The 23,104-nt window shown below is 43.9% G+C and overlaps 1 protein-coding gene across 1 annotated transcript in view; it reads right to left on the bottom strand.

Annotated features, from left to right (window-relative positions):
- IQCA1 (IQ motif containing with AAA domain 1) overlaps positions 1-22,745 on the bottom strand; it is a 125,917-nt gene extending 103,172 nt beyond the window's left edge. The window contains exons 1-5 of the mRNA XM_060232432.1: positions 22,726-22,745; positions 13,962-14,289; positions 10,460-10,579; positions 9,082-9,273; positions 6,010-6,081 (exon numbers count right to left, since the gene is read on the bottom strand). Coding sequence (XP_060088415.1) covers positions 6,010-6,081; positions 9,082-9,273; positions 10,460-10,579; positions 13,962-14,289; positions 22,726-22,736 — 723 coding nt within the window. The 5' untranslated portion in view covers positions 22,737-22,745. The remainder of the gene's footprint in view (positions 1-6,009; positions 6,082-9,081; positions 9,274-10,459; positions 10,580-13,961; positions 14,290-22,725) is intronic.
- Between the last annotated feature and the right edge of the window lie 359 nt (positions 22,746-23,104).

Below are 23,104 nucleotides of genomic sequence, written 5' to 3'. Positions count from 1 at the left end.
CAGAAAAATAAAAATACTTCTACTTCTATAGTAAAGGGATTTCTCATGATGATTAGAAATGATTACTAGTTATAAATTCCTTCCAAAATGAAATTAATAATTCCTTTCTCACGTGTCAGTATTCCACTGAGACAGCTTTATTAAAAAAAGATTATTCATCTACTTCCTAAAATATCAGAAAAGCAAGTCCTGCATTTTTTTAAAAAGTAAGCTAACAGAATTATATTGCAAAGCAATTTGATCTTTGGAACTTTTCCCTCAACATGTGAGTTTATGCAGGATAGCTGTTTGCTTCCCCAGGGTTCACAGAAGGAAAAGAACACTAAGAAAAGAACAGAGTATATGTGTGGGGGGGAGAGGAGAAAAAGTCCATTTCTGCACTAGATCAGACCCATCCTGTGTTTTATTTATTAAATATTTGTTAAATTTTATTGACAAAACAGTTTGGTTCATGAGTATCCCTACCGTGTGTGTGTATGTCTTGAGTGCTGTCAAATCGCTTCTGACTTATGGCAGTCCTACGAATAAATAACCTCCAAAGCATCCTATCATTAACACCCTTGCTCAGGTCTGGAAAACAGAGAGTCATGGCTTCCTTCACTGAATTATGTTGGGTCTTCCTCTTTTCCTGTTGCCTTCAACTTTTCCGAGCATTATTGGCTTTTCCAGTGAATCTTGTCTTCTCACGATGTGATCAAAGTACCCTCAGTTTAGTCATTTTAGCTTCTAGGGAGAGTTCAGTCTTGGCTTGATGTAGAACTCACTTATTTGTCTCTTCTGGCAGTCCACAATATCCATAAAACTCTCCTCCAACATATTTCAAACAAATCAACTTTCTTCCTGTCCACTTTCTTCATTGTCCAACTTTCACACCCAAACACGGAATGGGAAATACTATGAATTATCTTGATCTTGGTTGCCAGGGACACATCCTTACACCTAAGAACCTTTTCAAGCCCATTCATTGCTCCCCATCTTAAGAACTGCCTACTCCCATATGGTCATGCCCTGCCTCTGCTGGTGGCCCCTTCCCTGGGAATGCCGTTGTCTTTGCCCCTGACATTTGGCCCAGAAGGAGCAGCCAGAGGTCTCAGACTGGGTGGAAGGCTTACATCACCCTTCTTGGCTGTTCCCCCTTTGGCTGGGTACCGATCAGCTCCTTTGCTCTGGCCCTCTCTTGCTGCCTTCATGAGCTCCAGCCTTCTCATCCTTGACCTCCTTCCCAGCTGTGTTCTATATATCCCTCCCGGCCTCCCAAGCCCCCTCCCCCAGCTTCCTCCTGCAGCCCCACCCCCCTTCATAGGCTCAGACACTTGGGGCAGAGCCTATGGGATGGCCACATCTTGGGTCTTGCTGTTTCCCGCATCCTTCCCTCTTTGTGGCAGGCCCAGACCCTGAGAGGCCGACACACTCTGTCCTGCTGCTGGTGCTCGGGGGTCATCTGGGCTCTCTTGGTGCCACACTGCTCTGCTTTCCTCCCACAGCACCACAATGGGTTAATGAGCCGCCCAGGGCTGTGGCCTTGCTTGGTGGTTTTAGGGGGCAGTTCCTGGGTTCTCCTGGTGGTTCCATGGCAGAACAGTGGCTCATCCTCCAGCAATGGGTCAAGTCAGCCGGTAAGTACTTGGGCTGCCTGGTCATCAGGGTTGCTGTCATGCACCAGGTCAGGGGCCCGGGGACAAGTCCAGGCTGGGACTGGTCAGGACACATACAAACCTACCCAATCACTCCAGTCATCTTCAGAGGCCCTTCTTGTGGTATTCCCACCATCTGAGGTTAGATACGTGGCAGCTCAAAAAGGGTGTTCCTGGTTGTGGTGCCTAAACTGTGAAAGTCCCTCCCCAGGAAGATCCATCTGTTTTCCTCTATTGTGTTCTTCTGCCAGCAGATGAAGAGGTTTTTGTGTTGTTTGGTCCTCCTCCTAGTTTGTGTGTCTGCATGTTTATTAATTGAATGTTTTAAATATTATGTATGTATTTATCTGTATTTCAATACTGTTCTGATTGCTCACTGCCTTAGGGAATCTCAGTTCGGTGAAAAGACGCCATACAAATATTTTAAATGAAACAATAAACTACTGCCCATCTCTGCTCATAGGAAGATGCCCAGACAAGAGAGCAGGACTGGTACTGGTACAAGGTTCAGTAGAGCTTTCTTCGTGGGGCAGACACAGTTCACAGCATGCTCAGGACAGCAGGTCATGGACCCATCCCGTCATCCCTTCCTCCCCAGACCTCTGCTTTCCTGCTTTCACTATTGTATATGTTTTTCGAGTCCACTGAGGCATGTCACAGCCAAAAGATTATGCCAATGTACCCACCCACTGGGGCAATTTGTCAATGATTAAAACAGATGTATCCCAAAGAACAGCATGATTCCCATACACTTCGGCAGGGCTTCGGCACAAGAAAGCTTTCAGCAGTATGTGGATAAACCTGTTATTGGTTTCCTTGGAATTGTGACTGTGCGTGTGGCCTAAGATAGGAGCAAAATAGTTATGTTGGAACAGGTTGTGATTGTAGCATAAGTATTCTTATTCTGAAATGGAGGGGTTACTCAAAGTATGGGAAACACCAAATATCAAATATATATTTCAAATATTCAGTGCTTGTGTATGTCTGCATATTTTATACAGTTTTAATGTTTAACTCCTCCAAATCGAAAGCTTGGTGCCTAAAAACTGGCACAGTTTTAGGATGACTATAGGTATTGTACTGCCGAACAGGAATGGAATCAGAATATCCTGGGTTGCACAGTCCCCAGGGCCCCCTACCCTTTCTTTTTTGTACTGGAAGCTATGATTGTGGAAGGCATAATTCAATCGAAACTAAACCTAGGAGCCTCAAAATTTGGTCTCTAGTGTCAGAATGATGGTGTGAATTGCTGCGTCCAAAATTAAGGGAATCAGAACATCCTGGTCCAGGTTATCTCCAGATTCTGCATGCCCCCTACACATACTCTTTTCACTAAAAGCTACAGTTGACAGTAGCAGGCATAAAAACATCCAAAAATAAAGCCGGGGGCCTCAGAATTTCACCATTGGCTTCTGGATGATCACAGGAATTGAAGTGCCAAACATGAAAGGATTTGGAACATCCTGGCCCACACAACTCCCAGACCCCCATTTTTAAACGGGAAGCTATAGTCACCTGCGACAGACATAACTAATCAGAAAAACAGAGTTGCTCTTATCTGCAACTGTTGTTCATAGACATCTTCTGTGCAGACACACATTGGGACTGCACCTGCGCAGGCCAGCCATGGACAGATTTTCTCCTCAGAGGCCAAAAAGCCCTCTGAGGCCCCTCCCCCAGGAGCTGATGCAAATGGCTTTTCTGCGGTCAAACCCTCACATATTCTGGAGGTGGCGCCCCCTTTCCTTCAGTTTCTGCCAGGCTGCCGCAAGCAAACACGCTACTAAGTGCGATATGCGAGAACTCACAGTGGGGCAGGAGGAAGGGAATGCGTGTCTGCACAGAAGGCATTGATGAACAAGTTAGAGGTAAGCGCTACTTTGTGTTCCTCTTCTGTCTTTGGTGCAGTGCCACATTGGGACATTAGCAAGCTACTCACGGAAGGAAGCAGGAGTAATTGAAGAGGCTCCCTTATAAAGGCATGAAGCCTGCTTAGATGTCAGAGCCATTTGAACTGATCACATTGATGGTGGTCCAGAATGGGACTCCCGTGCTGGAACCAATGAGGCTGACTGGCTCAAGGAGGGTGGTTTCAGAGGTTCTGATCCTGGAACCGATTTTGATGGGCTGAGGCCAATAGAGCCTTTCTCCATAGCGCAGCCTTCAAACAAGATGCTTTATCCAAATGCACCTTACGCATAACTCCCTGGCAAATTTTGCAAATAACCACATTATGCAATTCTCCCAGACACATGTGACAGAGTTCATGCTCATCACTGTGGATCATTCTGGTTACCCATTTCATACATTTTTTTCAAAAGTGCCTTGGACTCTGCAACCCCACAAGCCTTGGACACCACAAGCAACAATGGCACGGAAACCAAGGGTAGATCAATGAAAGTCACCTCACTTGGGACAGATGATCCCTTGCCAAGGAAAAATCTCCATTAAAAAAAGAAGCTAGGAGGGACCCTCAGAAAGCTGGTGAAAAAGCACCAAGTTTGGGACATATAGGACTGAAAACAGAATAGCTATGCTGAGAAGCTCCTATCCATGTGGCAGCAAAAAAGGAAGGGGGCATCCACCACCAGAGCATGTGATGGTTTGGGCAGGAAAAGCTGTTTGCATCAGCCATATAATTCCCTGTGACTTTCTATTACATTGGAAGCTTAAAATAATAAAACTATATATATTTTCAAAAAGACAGTATTTCCCTCTTTTTCCTAGCCTTGCCAAAAACTATGGTGCACATCTCTTATATGACAATAAGAAGCATCTTACAGTTGCAGAACAAGATAGTGTCTGAGAAGAAACATTAGTAATCCGGAATTTTTATTCTTATTTAATTATATAGTTTAGAGCATATGTACACATGCACTCACAGGTATGTGGCATGATCTAATTCCTGCCCCCCATGAACCCACAGAGCCCTGACTTCCCCTCAGCCCGCTATGGGGAAAAGGAGGTCTGCAGTTGCCTCCCACATGCCCACCTAGCACTGCACTGCCTCTGCAGGGTGTTAGCTAGTCTTGATCTGGGAAGGGGAAGACAGGGTCTGTGCTGTGTGAGAGAGGCCTAGTGGGCCTAGGGAGCCTGTGAGGCATGTGTCTCAGTAGGAAGAGACAGCCTACAATTTCCAGAATGCTTGGCGCTGGTTTCAGCCAATCTGCGTCCAAGTAGGCTCTGAGGGGAATAGTTTAAAAGCTGTCTCAGGAGACAGACACTGTTCTTTCCTCTTGAGAGGTCGACAGCTGCTGTTAGGAGGAAGATCCTCACTCTGAGGGAGAGAGTGAGCAGGCCGAGGCCTAACAGACAAGGAACAGTTAAGTTCAGTCGCATTAGGGACTTTATGTTTATTTTCCTTCACCCACATTCCTATAGTTTTAAAGCACCTTATCTTTCACTTCCCCTTTATTGATTTTCCTGTTTAAAATAAACCTTTTTGTTTGTTACTCTGCCTGGTCTATACTCCCATTTTCTTGGCCAAAAAAAGGGATCTGAGGGGCTTGGGAGGGTACTCTGGGCCTTCCCAAGGAACCCTAATTCTAGAGTGGTGGAAACGGCAGGTGGCACCCCCATCTGGGTCATGGCACAGGGTTTTACTGAGACCAAAGGATACAAGTGATGCCACTACAAGGTGAAATACAGGCACACACATTCATGTAGAAAAGGTATCCTTATAGTTATGAAACTGAAATCACTTGACATATATGAATTATGCTATTTATTTAAAATATTTCTTCCTAGTGTCTATGTAGGAAAGGAATTGAAGGTCACACACAGCCGCTACCACTGAATGATGAACAACATCTCCTGCATTCCTACTTAGTCACCACTTGTTGTGGTTGTGGTCAAGAGTCCACTCGCTTCTACTTTGGCTTCAGCTCTGGCCACCCTGCACTGCCACTAGTTAAACATCTATCTTCTTCCTGATTTCCTGTTCCTAGTGGAAGCATACTTGCCATGTCTACTTTTTTATTAACTTGATAAATTTAATTATCAATGTCAAGAAAAATGTTCATTAAAAAAGCTTACAAAGTACCAAAAAGTATTCCCCGTATCTTATCATCTACCTGACAGTATTTCTAATTTTACATTTTCCTGAAGGTTAAACCAATACAAAATAATTGCCAATTCTATATAAATATATTTTGAGAATAAGCTTCCTACAAATATTTATATGCTGTAAATTTACCCAACAGCAATGTAAACCAACTTTTCTGCAACCATGTGCCTGTGATTTGATTTAGAGATTTGTTCTTGTTCTCAGAGGACCTTTATAATGTAGTGTATTGGAATATTCTGTTATTTTGTATTAGTTTAAGAGGTGAAATTACTTAATATGATTTAAAATAAAGGAATAAGGATGACTCACCATCCCTAGAAATATCATTTCTTCGTCTCTAATTTTCAAAGTCTTCTTCAACTGGGTGTGTCCACGCCAAAACTAAATTTTAAAAGGAAGCCTAAAATGATTAATTGACCTTGGTACAACTTCCTTTACAGCAGCAAGCAGGGAAAAAACAAACACAGGAAGGAAAAAACAACTTGTACAAAAGATCGTTTCCAGGTTGCCATCTGGGGGGGGGGGTTTGGCACTGGACTTAATCTTATTCGGAAGTGATTATTCTATGAATTCATGTGAAGTTTGTTAACAAGTGATCTTTTACTGCACTCGTGTTTTAACCCTTAAAATACTTCTCTCATTTCATATAATCTATAAGACAGTGTACATGGATGCTCTAGAAGTAACTTCACTTTCTCCCAAATGAACACACCAGTCCTTAAAGTTTTAAAACACATTTATAAGAACAGGGTTATCTGAATGAAACCCTTATACCCTTCACCCCACAGTGGTATTTTCACATAGAATCACAGAGTTGGAAGGGACCTCCAGGGTCATCTAGTCCAACCCTCTCCACAATACAGTAAATTCACAAGTTCCCCACCCAGTGACCCCTGCTCTAAGCCCAGAAGATAGTAAAAAACAAACAACAAAAAACCTCTCCAGGATCCCTGGAAAAACTTGCCTGGAGAAAAATTGTTGCCAGACCCCAAAGTGACAAACAGCATTACTCTGGGCGTGTAAGAGGGGGCTACAAGAATTAAGCACTGATGCAACCCTTCCTGCCCTTCTTCTCAAAATCTGCTCAAGTTCATAGAAGCAGCATTGCTGTCAGATGGCCATCCAGCCTTTGTTTAAAAACCTCCAAAGAGGAGCCCACCACCTCCTAAGGAAGCCTGTTCCACTGGGAGACTGCTCTGTCAGGAAGTTCTTCCTAATGTTTAACCACAAAATCTTTTTATTTAATTTCAACCCACTGGTTCTAGTCCAAACTTCTGGGGCAACAGGAAGCTACTCTGCACCATCCTCTATAGGACAGTCCTTCATGTACTTGAAGATGGTGATCATATCACCTCTCAGTTGTCTCCTCTCCAGGCTAAACATACCCAACTCTCCTTCAACCTTTTCTCATAGCACTTGGTTTTCAGACGCCTCATCATCTTTTTTGCTTGCAAATTTGCAGGGAATGACAGAAGGATCATCCAGTCCAACTCAGTAGAAGAGGATGAGTCCGTGACTGATACTGCCCACATAAGAGGCTATTTAACCCATCACACATTCTCTGCAAGAGCTCACACCTCATATGAGCTTACCAAAAGCTTGCTAAGACTTCGCTCTACCATTAGCAGCGGAATAAGTTCCACTGAGTACAGGCTGCCTGCTTGTGTCCAATGCTAACATGACTCTTCTGACAAGGGTCTGGTTCCTGGCATTGTGCAGGGTGTTGTTGACCATGGAGATCCCTTCCAATTCTATGATTCTCTTCCTTGGACAAGGAAGGCTTTATTTATTTATTTCATTTGATCTCTAGCCCACCCTCCCCTGCACAGCAGGTTTAGGGCAGGATACAACATTCTTAAAACACAATGTTTTAAAAAATATAATACAAGCCATAATGCAGACAGTATTACTACATAAAAACCCTTAAGAGGTGCCAGCTAACAGTGTAGCGAATTGGATGAGCTTTAGGCTTCTCCTCCTGTAAGACCATCGCTTGGCAGTTCCTCAGAACCTTTTGAGATCCACTGTTCTTCTCCTTTCCAATAATAACCTTTACAAATACTTGAAAAGGGTCTATCCTTAACACACCTTCTTACAATGAACTTTTCTTTGATCGTTGTCCTCATAATTGGTCTTCTGGGTCTTTTGAGCATTGCCATTGCTCTCTGAATCCTAAATCAGTAACTGTTGGCATGCCACTGGCATCTGTCCAGCTACCCATGAGCTTTGTGGAATGTGATTCCCCTGCTTCCCACAATGTCCCCTGAAACATCATTCCTGGGATTCAACAGATAGGAAGAGCACAGAGGACAAAGTGGGCATCTGCGGTGGGAAAAATCGGTGGAAATCACCACCCTCCACTTCTACCAATGGATATACTGTGTACCATCAGAGGAATAGCACGGTTAAGAGGCATGCCGAAATTTTACAATAAGTTCTTACTGCCTTTGGGTCTTCCAAATACAATACTAGCTCTTTTTGGACACAATGGCTTGGGTCCAGTGACATACAAGTGGAAACACCAACAGACTTAGCACAGTTCCACTTGCACAAGATCTGGCACAACACCTAGCACTTTTCTTACAATAAATATAGTGGCCAGAATTCTCATGCAAATAGAAATGCAAGCTGGGCTACAATGTGTGACTCGGTGCATGAAGCTACCGTAGCCTTTCCGTCCATGCAGGAGCTCTATTGCGAGCAGAAACTCTGTGCTGGATCCAACCCAATGATTCTTTTACTACTACCTATACAGCCTTGATGAGGGGGAGCATCACAAGTCAGAACAACACTGAGGATTTCAAAGTGGCTGTAGATGTTTCTAAGCTTACCTGGGTGCCTTCGTTGCTGTTGGGAGCTTAGGAATGTCACCTCTGCCAACACTAGCCCTCCCCACTGCTAGTTTTCCTTTTCCCTTTGAAAGTTCAGTTGGGGAAGAATGAGATGACAGCAGAGGATAAGTACCAGAGCACTGCAAGGGAGCTCCCTCAGCACCACCTTTTGTGCCTTCTAGGTGAATGTTCAGGTAACTACCAAATTTTCACCAAAGATCTTTATCATGTTCAGACAACAAAGCAAACCCCGGGGGGGGGGGGGGAGAGAACAGGAGTTCCTGCATCAGTACTGATGAATCAATAATGAATCAAGTATTGTTCTCCATTGTCAACTCATCTTACTGTTTCGCATTAGACCTTTAATCCTGGTATAGCCCTGTCCCCAAGCTGACATTCTACACTAAAATCATAGAATCATTGAGTTGGTTTCATTGATTCTATAATTCTAGTATAGAATGTCAGTTTGGGGACAGGGCTAAACCAGGATTAAAGGCCTAGTGCGAAACTGATCTATGAAAAACTTAGTATTTTCATAACAGTGTTTTACCTTTTGAATACAAACTGCCGAAGAATCCACATCTGGGCCTTTTTTGCCCTGAAGTCTTGCTTGCCTCTCTCTTTTTTCTTCAAGGTAGATTTGCTTCATGAACGTAGCCCTAAGCCGGCCCTGTCTTGCACGCTCAGCTATTTGGATTAATCGAACAGCTTCTTCCAAGACCATTACCTTCAACTGTTTTTTCTACAGCATAAAATTGAAATGAGAGGTAAAAATAAACTCATTTAAAACACAGGCACTAACCTTTCCCAGAAACCAAGTCTGAGCAATATAAAACCCATGGGTCAATTCTGACATCTTTCCTAACTGACTCAATGACAGAATGTCAAATATCCATACTCTGTCTCCCTCCTTTTTCTGGCAAGATGCAAAAAAAGAAGAGATTTTATACCCAGTTTTTCTCTTTAAGGTGTCTCAAATTGGCTTACAATCATATTCCCTTCTGCTCCCTACATCAGGCATCTTGTGATGAAGGTGGGGCTGAAAGAGTTCTGACAGAACTGTGATTGGCCCAAGGTCAACCAGCAGGCTTCATGAGGCAGAGTGGGACATCAAACCTGGCTCTCTGCCGCTCTTAATTACTACACCACACTGGCTCCAAGCAGTGAAGTGTCCATCAAAAACAGATGTGGGTTTTGGAAGAATTCATGTGTCGCCATGCGTGTACTCTTCGTTCTCTCTGTGGATTCAGATGTGTGGTTAAGCTGCCATCAGCTTTTCCCAGCCAGTGGTAGCTAGTGGTGGCCCACTAGTTGCTGCATGGCCACATTTTGACCTGCAGCCCCCTCCAATTTTCCCCACATCTTCCTGATCTGAGATCAGGGGAATTTGAAGGAGATGGGGATAAAAATTTAACTGGTGGGGAATTGCTCAGTTGAGCCAGGGAAAGCAGAAGCCTGCGGGTAGAACTGCTACTGCAGAATTGCTCTCAGAAACCTATAAGATGGGGAACTAGCAATAAGCAGGGTAAGAAATGGAAGCACCAAGATGTTTGCAGTAGCAATGAAAGGGAAGATGGAGTGCTATGCGTGGCAAAGAGAAAAAAAATGGGAAACAAAGCTGAAGCTACTGAGAGCCTTGTCAGGGAAGTCAATGCTTCCTCGTGTCACATCACAATTCTGCTTTGTTCCTGCCAACTCAAGAAATGGCACGACTGCTTTGCTGCCTACAAATTACAGGATTTCCTTTTCCATTCAGGGTATCTGTAGTAATGCCGACCACTGAAAGGGATGTTGTGCAAAGCTGACGCAGACAGATCGCAGCTGGTGAAGGTAAACGGGATCCTGGTCCTTACTCAGGCATCTCTGTTACCCTAGCTTTATGCAGACTGATTGAATTATACATGGACATCTAAACAGATGTTACTCACTGGTTCATCATCATACAATCCAGCATCAAGAAGTATCTGAGCAAGGATTTTCTCTCTCTCTTTCAACACCTTCAGCTTCTCCTTAATAAAATACCGGGGAATGGGGATGTCAATGCTATCCTGTTTGAAGATAAGAGAGACTTTTGTAAACCACGTTAGCCATTAACTTAATAACTTTACATAATAATGCAAAAGGCTGAACGTACAATTCTGGGAGTGTGAATGAATGCTCTCCATAACAGTAGCCAAGCTACTGCTCTGCAACTGCATGGTCTAGATTGGGGCACCCAACAGTGCCTCCTGCCACCTTTCCTGGTACCTGCCAAATGTTTTCAGAAGATAGGAGTAGGTGGGGCTTTTGTCCAGCAAGGCTTCTGGCTGCGCACTGGAGATTTAACTGGCTACGCATATTTTTAACAATGTTGCCTTGGTAGCAGTTGCCACCACAGCACAACCAGTGTTCCCTTTAAGCCGAGTTAGTGTGAGCTAGATCATGGTTTTTTAGCCTCCATTTTTGACTTCGCTCCAGAAAAATGGCCCCAGAGCAAACTAATTTATGCAGCAGCTCACCACCTTAATGCCAGTAGCTCATTAAGTAGAATTTTTGCTCACAAGACTCCACAGCTTAGAGGGATCACTGAGCACAACCAGGGGATCCTTTGCATATTAGGCCACACATCCTTGATGTAGCCAATCCTCCAAGAGCTTACAAGAAAGAGCCTTGTAAGCTCTTGGAGGACTGGTTGCATAAGGGGTGTGAGGCCTAATATGCAAAGGAGCTCCGATAGAATTCCACCCCTGAGCACAACCATCTTCACTGTGTGACTGAAAGTATGCAGTAGCAGCCATTTTGTGGCTGACTCCGCCTCTGGCAGCAGCCATTTGGGGCTATGCCCACCCTGCTGAGTCAGAATTCCAAAGGCGCAGGATTAAAAAGACTGGGGACCCCTGTTAAAGATCATAACTTACTGCATCAAAATAAGAGCCCTGGATAACTACAGTCCCAATGCAGAGATCCTTTAAGTTAGCTTTGATACAGGCACAGTGTTAGTACTAACTGAAAACTTTACCCGAGAAAACAAATTAAAATCAACATGATACCCTTTTCTGAAGCACTTTCCTTCAAAGTGCTACACATAAAATAATTATAAGTGAAAATAAACATATGCAAATAAGCAATCTACTCTCTTACAGGCATTAGCACTGGTATTTACTACTCATCTGTCTGTACATGCTGCAGAACCAACAAAGGTCAACTGCTCACTGAATGCATGGATGAGTATAGATTGAGACCTTATGGCCTTCTGTGTATGGGAGCACTGGCTACTACTGAGAGCTTTCCAAAGAGCAATTGCTGTTAATGCGTATGCTGTTTTCCACAAGGAAATTTCTTATGATGGATCATTAAATTTCTTTTTGAATTCCAGAGCATTCAAAACAGATGTTTGGTGAAGGTCTGTGGGAGCTCTGTAGGCTAAATGCAAACATGCCACCTTTTGAATCTTTGATTCAGAACACCAACTTTTCTAAGAGGACATATGTACGTACATACATTACCTAATGAAGGCAACCTGTAGAGCTGGAGGGGGGGGGGCAGAAGATAAAGACATGGATCTAGAAGTGTAAGGCTTGTTGGGAAAGTGCAAGCCTCAAGCTCCGTTTCTGTGTTTTTTTAAGCCCATTCTCCTCACATACAGCAGGAAGCGCTTTGAGCCAGTCAGTGATGACTTCTTGCTGGAGGCTGGATGGGCTGCATGCCCCTAGGTGCAAGTGCTTGAAAAATACCCTCATATGAATACCTGGAGGCCAACAGGCATTGGCAAAAGTTTCCAAATAAAGGGTACAAAGTTTCCAAATAAAGGGTAGGAAAAAATGGAATGGAAAAGGCAGGGCTCAAAGTTCAGGGAGCAGAAGGTCTAAGCCACTTCAGGAATAACCCATCTATTAATGTGCTTGGAATTTGTAGGGCTTAAAATGTGGACTTACACATTTTACAAAGGATCCCCTAACTTTTCCTGTATATTTCAAGCACTGTAAAAAAGAGCTGCTCATTTTCTCCCATTACCCGTACTCTCAGTTTCTGTTAAAAATGTTGCCCTCTATTTTTGACAGCTCTTTGCTTTTCATAGGACTTTTCTTAGAAGCCTAAAAGCACTTTAAAGTCCTTTTTCTTCTGATCAGCCTTCATTGGGACAGATAAGTGCACTATATTGATTAATTTTTAGAAGTAGCAATTTTTTCTCTTTTTAACACTGTACTCACCACTATGATGAAGTCTGAGGTTCCCAAAATGAAAAGAAATCCTCTTTCATTTCTCGACTGGTTCTTAAAAGATCATTTTCCAAAGCTCCACTTGAAACAAACACCATTCCTTTCCTGTTTTTGTTTATTTACTTACTTCACCTATATGTTTGTTTTCTCTCCAACCAGGACACAATGTGGTTTACAATATTCTGTCTCCATTTTATCCATACAACGATCCTGAGGTAAGTGGAGCTGACAAAGTGTGACTCTGCAAGATTCCCTGGCAGAGTGGGGATTTGAACTTGGGGCTCCCAGATTCTAGTCTGACATTCTAACCACTGCACTGCGTTTGTAAGCTGCCTTGGGCTATATAGAAAAGGTGAAACTGAGAGCATATGGGAAAGATATAAATTGGATTACTCATACTGAAGATTACTTGCAGAATGTGTGTGAACGAATACAATAAGAGACAGAATGTAACAAAGCCACTCCCTTCTTCCCTCTCCATCCACAGTCATGTGAGTCATTCAGTCACACCAGTAGTGGATGCCTCAGAGCTTGCATGGTATGTTTTCCACAGTTCATGCCTCTGTTGTCAGTGACCATGGTTCAAGATGAGATGGACTGGCACTGCCAGGCCTTGGAATTTACATCCTTTGCACTGATGAGAGCCAGTGTGGTGCAGTGGTTAGGAGTATCTGGGAGACTAGGGTTCAAATCCCCACATGCACTATGAAAGTTTGCTGGGTGACCTTGGGCCAGTCGTACTCTCTCAGTCTGACCTACCTCACAGGGTTGTCATGAGAATAAAATGGAGGAGAGGAGAATGATGTAAGCCCTTTTGAGTCCCCATTGGGGAGGAAGGTGGGGTAAGAATGAATAAAATAAGTAGAAGAAGAAGACTGCAGATTTATGTCCCACCCTTCTCTCTGAATCAGACTCAGAGCAGCTTACAATCTCTTACGTCTTCTCCCCCCACAACAGACACCCTGTGAGGTGGTTGGGGCTGAGAGGGCTTTCACAGCAGCTGCCCTCTCAAGGACAACTCCTGTGATATCTATGGCTAACCCAAGGCCATTCCAGCAACTGTAAGTGGAGGAGTGGGGAATCAAAACAGGTTCTTCCAGATAAGAGTCCGCACACTTAACCACTATATCAAAGTGGCTCTCTAAGTAAAGAAATATTAAAACTGGGAGCTGGAGCAGAAAGCAAGGATTGTTTCTGCAGAATTTTTTTAAAAAGTTGAAAATACACTTACAGGGGGCAGCTTGAGATCCTGTAAGATGTCATCAAAGTAATGAAATTCTGAGTACTCCAAATCTACCATTTCATTCTTCAGCTCCAAAATACGGCCCATCACTCCATCCAGCACTTGCCGAATAATTAAACGCTTTTGCGGGTGAACAATCTGGTCATAAGCAGCCTCCAAATTGTGAAATATCTGCACATACTTGATGTAGAAAGTACCCAGCATCTGAAACGCTAGAAGGCGGTCTTTGGTGGGCTTTTGGGACTTCTCTTCTATCTCCTTCTGCAGCAAGCCATTGAGGGACCGCTGGGCTTCTGCCCATATTTTATTGTAAGTGCTGTTTGGAAGGAGAGAGAGAGAGAGAGAGAGAGATGTAACATGTCCCTGGATTTATAAGCCCATATTTATGAAACAATACAATTCTCAGAAGTATTTTTTTTTAATTATTATTTTCAAAACTCAGAGCTACAAGGCAAGATTAAAACGATGTGAAACTTAACAACCTCGTTTTTGATATCCTAACACCTTAACGTTGCTCAGATAAGAATTCAGTTAAGAAGGATTAGGGATTAAATTTGAAAGTTTTCTGAAAACTTTGTACTAAGGTGTGTAATGTCTTGCCCTGGCCTGGCTAGTCCAGGCTATCCTGTTCTTGTCATGTCTCAGAAGATGGACAGGATCAGCCCTGCCTAGTACTGGGGTCATCAGAAGCAAGATGACCCATGAAAGCTCACACTGGGATAGACATTGTTAGTCTTCAAAATGCCAATGGACTTCTTTTGTTTTGCTATTCCCTGAGTTTGTAAGTTTTTAATGGCTGCTATTTTAAATTTTTTTTACAAATTTAGTTAAATTTAAATTGTAACCTTTTCTGTGTTTTTATCATTGTTATTTTGTTTATATTGTTTTCATGTCGTTTTTGTAATCATTTTATTAATATTGTAAGCTACCTTGAGTTCCACAAGAAAGAAAGGCACTAGCTAATAAATGTTTTAAATAAATAAATAAGCTTCCTAGACTATTTATTTTTAATACAGAGGTAGGGTAGAAATATACTAATAAAGAAATTGCCCTTCCCACAATAAAAGCCCCTTTCCAGGTGACATTCATGTATTATTTAGCAACAATCCAATTTAATTTCTCCTTCAGCAATTTCTCCTGTTCTCCAAGTTCTCGTGTTCCAGGAAGTATAACTGCATTCTTATGAAGTTACTATTCATTTATGAGACCGTGTTATATGTAGAGAGGCTGTTCCATTCAGGTCTCAAGTGTCATAATGGAAACTGAATATCAGGATTCACAGGGATTCCTAGTCTGTAGTGCATGTTACAGCAGAATTTGCCCTAGGGTCAATCTAGGGTTGCCAGCTTTTTTGCTGTTGGTTGAGCCTCCAGGTGCGGCCTGGAGAGCTCCCACTTTACAACTGATCTCCAGCTGGCCGAGATCAGCTCCCCTAGAGAAAATGGCTGCTTTGAAGGGTGGACTCCATGGCATTGTACCCTGCTGAGGCCCCTCCCCTTCCCCAAACCCCACTACCTTCCAGATCCACCCCCAAAGTCTCCAGGTATTTTCCAAAACAGACCTGGCAACCCTAGGTCTATCTGTTACTGACAGAAGAAAACCAAAGACAATATAGTGGGCTTTGGGGCCCCATTTTGGAGGCACATCTGCAAATAGGCTTCCCAATCCTCCCGCCCTGGCAGGGGACCCCAGGATTTCCACCCTCTTCCCCCACTCCCCAAAAAAACGGAAGCGGGGGGAGGGGGGGAAACGGCGCCAGGGAGCATGGCGAGCCGCCCGATCCTGGAGCGGGCGAGGCCGCCGCGCCGCTGCCACCCCCTTCCCGCCCACCGCAGCTGCTCCTCCGAGATGGGCCCAGGCTGAGCCCATCTCGGAGGAGCAGCCAAGAGGCGGCAGCAGCGCAGGGGAGGGCGAGGCAGGCCAGGAGCATGGCGAGCCGCGAATCTGGGCCCTTCTAGGACCCGGATTTGCGGCTCGCCACACCCCCGGCCTGCCTCCACCCCCCCCTTCGCTTCCACCGCAGAGGCGGAGCGGGCGAGGCCGCTGCACCGCTGCCGCCTCTTCTCTGCTCGCCATGGCTGCTCCTCCGAGATGGGCTCAGGCTGAGCCCATCTTAGAGGAGCAGCCACGGCGAGCGGAGAAGAGACGGCAGCTGCGGGGCGGCTCGCCACGCTCCCCGGTGCTGTTTCCCCCCCTCCCCCCTAGCTCCACCCCAGTGTCTCCTGCCTCCACCCCCAAAGTCCCCAGATATTTCTGGGGTTGGACTTGGCAACCCTATCTGCAAAGTTCTTTTTTTCACCCCTTGAGTTTATGTTTCTAATGGCTTAGTTTCTGTTCTATTTTCACCTAGGTTCTGTTTCTATTTCTGAGATATAAAATGGACATCATTTGGAGCTATAGCCCTTTCTTTTGGGAAGGACAGAAATAATCAGTTGCTGATGCAGATATCCCCATTCAAATATAAATGCAATTAACTTTTGCAGGATAAAGAACATGCCAATTGTTCTACTGTAGGTGAAATGACATTTTATATATAATTTGAGCCTGCTTCAGTATTCCTAGATAAGGTCCAGAAATGTAAATCTCTGAACACTAAGTATCCTACTACTAATCATTAGCTGCCCATTTGTTTCTGGGCACAATTCAAAGTGCTGGTCATTACCTAAAAGGCCTTAAACAGCTTATAGCCTGCATACTTGAAGAAACTCCTTCTCCTTCATATTGTCCAGCCACCATGTGAGATCCTATTCTCAAGCCCTGCTCCCTGTGCCATGGCCAGCAAAAGCAAGACAGGTGGCAACCTGAGCCCAGGCTTTTTTAGCTCTGGACTGCCCTCCCCCTTTGAGGCTCACCTAGTACGCCTACCTTTAGGTAATGTACTGAGGTCGGAGACGTTCAGATGGCAACATGCTTTATTAGCAAGTACATCACAAAGACAACATGGCGGGGCTGGGTCCCCTGTTATATACATTTCCCAGAACAACCTTCTTCCTGGTCAGGTCCAATCCTGGCCAGTTAAACTTCCCACCACTGATCGTCATAGGTGGGCTGTGTTCGTCCCTTCCAGGCACCGTCCACAGGTGCACAGTGCTGTACTTTCCGGGACAAACTCCAGACACAAGAATGTACTCTCCTTTAGGTGTCAAACCAGGACATTTCTCTTTACCTATGTTTTTAACTAAAAGTTCCATTGCTTGAGCTGTCTTCTAATCAGCTCATAGCCTGAAGACTGTTTTATAAATTTTCTAGACTGTTCTGTTTTATGCATTTTCAGGGCTTTTTTTGAGCAGGAACGCACAGGAATGCAGCTCCGGCTGGCTTGGTGTCAGGGTGTGTGACAATATGCAAATGAAATGCTGGTGGGCTTTTCCTACAAAAAAAGCCCTATGTGGAACAATGGTGATGTCAGGGATGGGGGTGGCCTAATATGCAAATGAGTTCCTGCTGGGCTTCTTCTACTAAAAAGCCCTGTGCGCTTTTATTCTCTGGCATGTTTTTTTTACATTTTGTTTTTATTTGTTCTTATATATCTTATTGATATATCTAGCTTTTTATTATGTTTAGTGTTAATTAGTCTCATTCTGCTGTATTGTGAACTGCCTTGAGCAGGTCTACAGAGGCAGCATACAAATTTTCTAAATAATTTAATAACCACAACTAGTTATTTTACCTCTCTTGTTCTATAATGGCTGGAAATCTCTGTGTGATTTATGTCTCTCTCTCTTAAAACATAACATAACTTTTAAAAAATCCTCAGTATATTCCTGGTGTTTATAGTTAGCCACTTCCAAATCCAGCTGGACCTAAATGAACCTTCAGTTAAGGTGAAAATCAAAAATTAAAAAATTAAGATGAGGGGGGCGACTGACAACAACATCACCTTTACGTGATTCTGATCAATACCTTGGGCAGTTTAAGTGTTTTCATCATACATTTAAATAAGGGCTTCACTTTTTTGGAAAACTCCCATTAACTCTGAAAAAAATTAAGGAATCCCCATATTTCTTTCACAATTGGAACATCAAACTCCGTAATTTTATTCAGATCTGACAATGTTTAAAAAAATTAAATGGCTTTTGAAACAAAAGTGTAAATGTCAGAGAAAATGCATTTATTTATGAATTTCATTTATACCCCTCCTCTCCCCCCACTGTGAACACAGAGCAGCTTATATAATTTTCGTCTCCTCCATTTTATCAACCCTGGCACATTTTATCCTCCATGGCACAAGTGGGGTCTCCAATCAAGGTCTCCTGGATCCTAAGCTAGCATTCTAACCTCTACATTCAGCTACAAGTCAGCGGGGATAGAGATATCAGTGGGACACATTTAATATTATGTTCTTTGACTATTCTCCTCAGTGACAGCTGCTGTAAGTTTAAATTACAATAAAGATAAAATTGAATGAGTATTATGGATATATCTAGTAGTATAAAACTGAATAAATCCCATTCTGGTTTTACTATAAAAGTCTATTCTGAGTACACCTGGATTACTGGTAGCTAGAAAAATTCCTCTAACTATAAAAATCAGACAGAAAAGAGAGAAGGAATGAAGACATAATGTTTGAAAGGAAAATATGCACTGCAAGAAGAGAGAGAGAATAAAACTAAGTCTCAGTAGGCAACTTGACTCTTTCTTTGTTATAGTTTAACAAAGTTCTTCTTAAAGAGATTCTATTCCAAAGAAGACTTCCCTAACAAAACTTTCTGCAATATTCAAAGTCCATTTATCCTTGATAAAAAGATAACCAGTGCATGCTCAGACATGACAACATTTTCTTTTTCTTCCTTGGATGCAAAAGTTTAGAAAAGTCAAAAATGCTAATGGCATATTGAGAGGACATTAACACCCTATTTTCAGATCCTGATTGCAATTTCATTACACTTGATGCTTTCCACCAATTTCAATGACCTGTGATTGAGGCTTCTGAATCTGATAACCTACCAGTTAGCACAAAGATCACTTCCCTGTAATCGCTTAGCAGGTGGCACAAAGGGGGGGGGGGGGATCTAAGGCTCTTGACAAGTCTGTGCATGTCCATTTTGTCCTATTCAGAAGGGATAGTCTATGCAAATTGACCTAGCCAGAGATGTTTCTTTCTTTGCTCTTCTTTCAAATGATTTCACCATTGGAAATCACAAACACTCCTACCTGGATACCTCAGACGAGGCCAGTCTTGTCAGATCTCAGAAGCTTAAGTAGGGGTTCACCCCTGGCAAGTCTTTGGATGGGAGACCTCCAAGAAATATCAAAGTCATGAGGAGGAGGCATTCTTGCCTTGAAAAGCCTCCCTGGTCACCTTGTGAGCTGTGACTTGATGGCACTTCCCTCCACCACCAAGTTAATGAACAGCCAAATGGTTTCCCTTAAATATTACAAACGTAATACTTTCACTCAGATATAGCCATCTAATTTTAAAAATTTAAGCCTATTCTAGCTTTTAACAAATATTTGGCTTAAGGTCTTATAAATATTGGGCTTAAGGTCTTTTCCTTATATATTCCTAGACTAAATAATTTGACTCTTGTGTCATTTTACTGTCTCCATTTTATGCACACTACATTTACATTTAACAATATGTTCACTTATTTACAACATGTATGTCCTGCTTCTTCAGAGACCTACTCAAGGCAGCTCACAAAATAAGACACAATCATAAAAACCAAACCATTAAAAACCCAGCCAGTAAAAACCCAGAGCATAAATGTGCATTAAAAAACCCCATAGCATAAGAAAATTCTCATAACACTTCTCAGACTAGAAGTAGATTATAACAACAAATTAAAAGATCAAAACCCTAATTAATATAGCGTTCAGTCTGTGGATATAATCATTTTTCTCCCATACAACATTCTACCTTTAACAGAATAAATGCAATATGGAATCATCAACTAAATAAGGGCTGTTAAAGAATGTTTTAAACTGTTGCAGTTAAAGCTGCCAAAACGAAGCGAATGAGCATTCTCTACATTCTCTTCACCGGCCTAGGGCAAGGAAAGAACTGATCTATGGTCCTTCCTTGGACTCCTTCAAATTTAAAAAGTGGGCCATCAAGCAAGCAGTAGCACTAGACTACAGGAATCAGGAGAATTTTCTTGTTCCCACATTATGAACACATATAAAGCTGCCTTATACTGAACCAGACCCTTGGTCTATCCAAGTCAGTGCTGCCTATTCAGACTGGCAGGGGTTCTTCACAGTCTCAGGTAGGGGTCTTCCACATTGTCTCCAGTCCTTTTAATGGGAGATGCCAAGTATTGAACCTGGCCAAACAGATGCTTCATCACTGGGCCATGGCTGCTCCCCTAAACAGGCAACCTTTAGCCCTACCTGAAGGACATTTGGCTTTTAACATCCTCTCAATGCTGTTATGTGAAGGTCCAGGAAATTTGGGTGGGGGACTTTGTTTCTCTCCCCCCAACCAAATTTCCAATGTAAAAATAGGGAAATTTGGGGGACCACTGAAAGAAACACAAATGGATTTTTTCCTCTAAATGAGTGAAATGCTTTTTTAAGACAAGGTTTTACTAACTCAAAATGCATAACTAGGGTTGCCAGCTCCAGGTTAGGAAATACCTGGAGAGTCTGGGGGTGGAGCCTAGGGTGGGCAGGGACATAAATGGGTCATAATACCAAAGTGTCCACCTTCCAAACTCGCCATTTTCTCCAGGTGAATGAATCTCTGTTGCCAGAGCTCAGTTGCCATCCCAGAAGATCTTCAGCCACCACTTGGAGGTTGGGAAACTTATACATGAAAGAGATTTTCAAAATTCCACTGGAAGAAAACCCTGATAATTTGGGGGAGCACTGTGGGAGGGGGACCTTCTTTTGGTATGAATGAAATGTGAAAAGATAGCACATTATGCATTTGTGATTTGGCAGGTAGAAAAGCATTTATGCCTTTTCTGCCTGCCCAATCACAAATGCATAATGTGTTATCTTCACATTTCACTCAAACTAAGAGGTCTTTTCTACCTGCCCAATCACAAATTCATGTGTTATCTTTTCAGATTTCACTCAAACCAAGAGAGGCCTCTTCTACCTGCCGAATCACAAATTCATAATGTGTTATCTTTTCACATTTCACTCATACCAAAAGAGGGTTCCTCCCCCAATGCTCCCCCAAATTATTTTTAAATTCCAAAACCACACCAATTAGTTCAACTTTATATCCTGAGTCATAGGGTGTGTTAAAAAGGTAAAGGTAGTCCCCTGTACAAGCACCAGTTGTTTTCAACTCTGGGGTGATGTTACTTTCACAATGTTTTCATGGCAGACTTTTTACGGGGTGGTTTGCCATTGCCTTCCCCAGTCAGCTACACTTTCCCCCCAGCAAGCTGGGTACTCATTTTACTGACCTTGAAAGGATGGAAGGCTGAGTCAACCTGGAGCCGGCTACCTGAACCAGCTTCTGCTGGGATCGAACTCAGGTCGTGAAGCAGAGGACTCCAACTGCAATACTGCAGCTTTACCACTCTGTGTTACACTACACTAAACAAGTGTTTTGCAACTGGATTTTTATTATGTAAGAACAGCAAAAATCCAGTTGCAAAACGCATTATTCACCCATAATCAATTAATTTTATGTTGTAAAGCAACAAAATAGCACCCTCTCTAACAGAGCTGAGCCTGGGGAAGTCACCAGTTCAAACTGTCAAGCAGCCCCTCTGCCACTGCCTGCCCCTATTTGCATTATGGAGAGAATAATTCTGGCCTCCCCAATGGGGATGTGGTAAGGATACAAAATAAAGAACAAGAATTCCGCACACAGAAAAAGCTACATGCAGTTATACATAAGGGGTGATCTAGGAAGGTGTCCTGATTAGAGAGTGTGTGAGGAGGGTTAGGGTTCGAACTCTATACTGCCATGATGGGGAGGGATAGTGGTGGAGCATCTGCTTGGTAAGCAGAAGGTCCCAGGTTCAACCCCTGGCATCTCCAACTAAAAACGGTCCAGGCAAACAGGTTTGAAAAACCTCAGCTTGAGACCTTGGAGAGCTGCTGCCAGTCTGAGTGGACAATACTGACTTTGATGGACCGAGGGTCTGATTTAGTATAAAGCAGCTTCATATGTTCATATATGTTCACCAGTGACTTTAGGGGAGGGATGGTGGCTCAGTGGTAGAGCATCTGCTTGGTAAGCAGAAGGTCCCAGGTTCAACCCCTGGCATCTCCAACTAAAAACGGTCCAGGCAAACAGGTTTGAAAAACCTCAGCTTGAGACCCTGGAGAGCTGCTGCCAGTCTGAGTGGACAATACTGACTTTGATGGACCGAGGGTCTGATTTAGTATAAAGCTGCTTCATATGTTCATATATGTTCACCAGTGACTTTAGGGGAGGGACGGTGGCTCAGTGGTAGAGCATCTGCTTGGTAAGCAGAAGGTCCCAGGTTCAATCCCTGGCATCTCCAACTAAAAAGGGTCCAGCCAAACAGGTTTGAAAAACCTCAGCTTGAGACCCTGGAGAGCCGCTGCCAGTCTGAGTGGACAATACTGACTTTGATGGATTGAGGGTCTGATTCGGTATAAGGCAGCTTCATATGTTCATATGTTGTCCGTCCTTACAGGGCTGTTGTGAGGAGAATGTGAAGGAAGCCTGTAGGCCACCTTGCGCTCCTCCTCGCAGCACAGGGAGGAAATAAAACCGCAGCCGGAGAAGGAGCGCCAAGCAGCCCGACCGACGTCTGAGGCCCAGCGACAGAGTCTCTCTTCCAGCCTCCGGCCGTGTCCGCCGCAGCAACCGACTTACTTGTGGGACATGGCGCTGCCTCTCCTCTTCCCTCAGGCCGAGCGCGGCGCCCGGATCCCCCCCGGCCTGAGGCTGCGGAGTCGCCCCTCTCTTCCCGCTTCCCTTCCTTCTCCCTGGCCCAGGCCGGCTCCGTGCGGCGCCTCTTCTTCCTCCTCCTCGGCAGCTCCTTGGCAACTGGACGCCCAGCCTCAGGCGCCCTCGCTGCTCCCTCTGCCGGGCGGTTGCTACGGAGAGGCCTCGCTGGAGCTGGCCTGAACAGCCGCACGACGAAGGCCTTGCCAGCGTCCCTGCTGCCCGGGCAAAGGCCAGGAAACGATCCCAGAGCACGCTTCCCTGGTACAGACAGTCCCCCTGGCTGGTCCGTTCCAGAGGCCATTTT

This window comes from Heteronotia binoei, chromosome 1, assembly GCF_032191835.1.
Source record: "Heteronotia binoei isolate CCM8104 ecotype False Entrance Well chromosome 1, APGP_CSIRO_Hbin_v1, whole genome shotgun sequence".
Lineage (NCBI taxonomy): Eukaryota > Metazoa > Chordata > Lepidosauria > Squamata > Gekkonidae > Heteronotia > Heteronotia binoei.
This window is presented reverse-complemented; position numbering and strand designations above follow the sequence as displayed.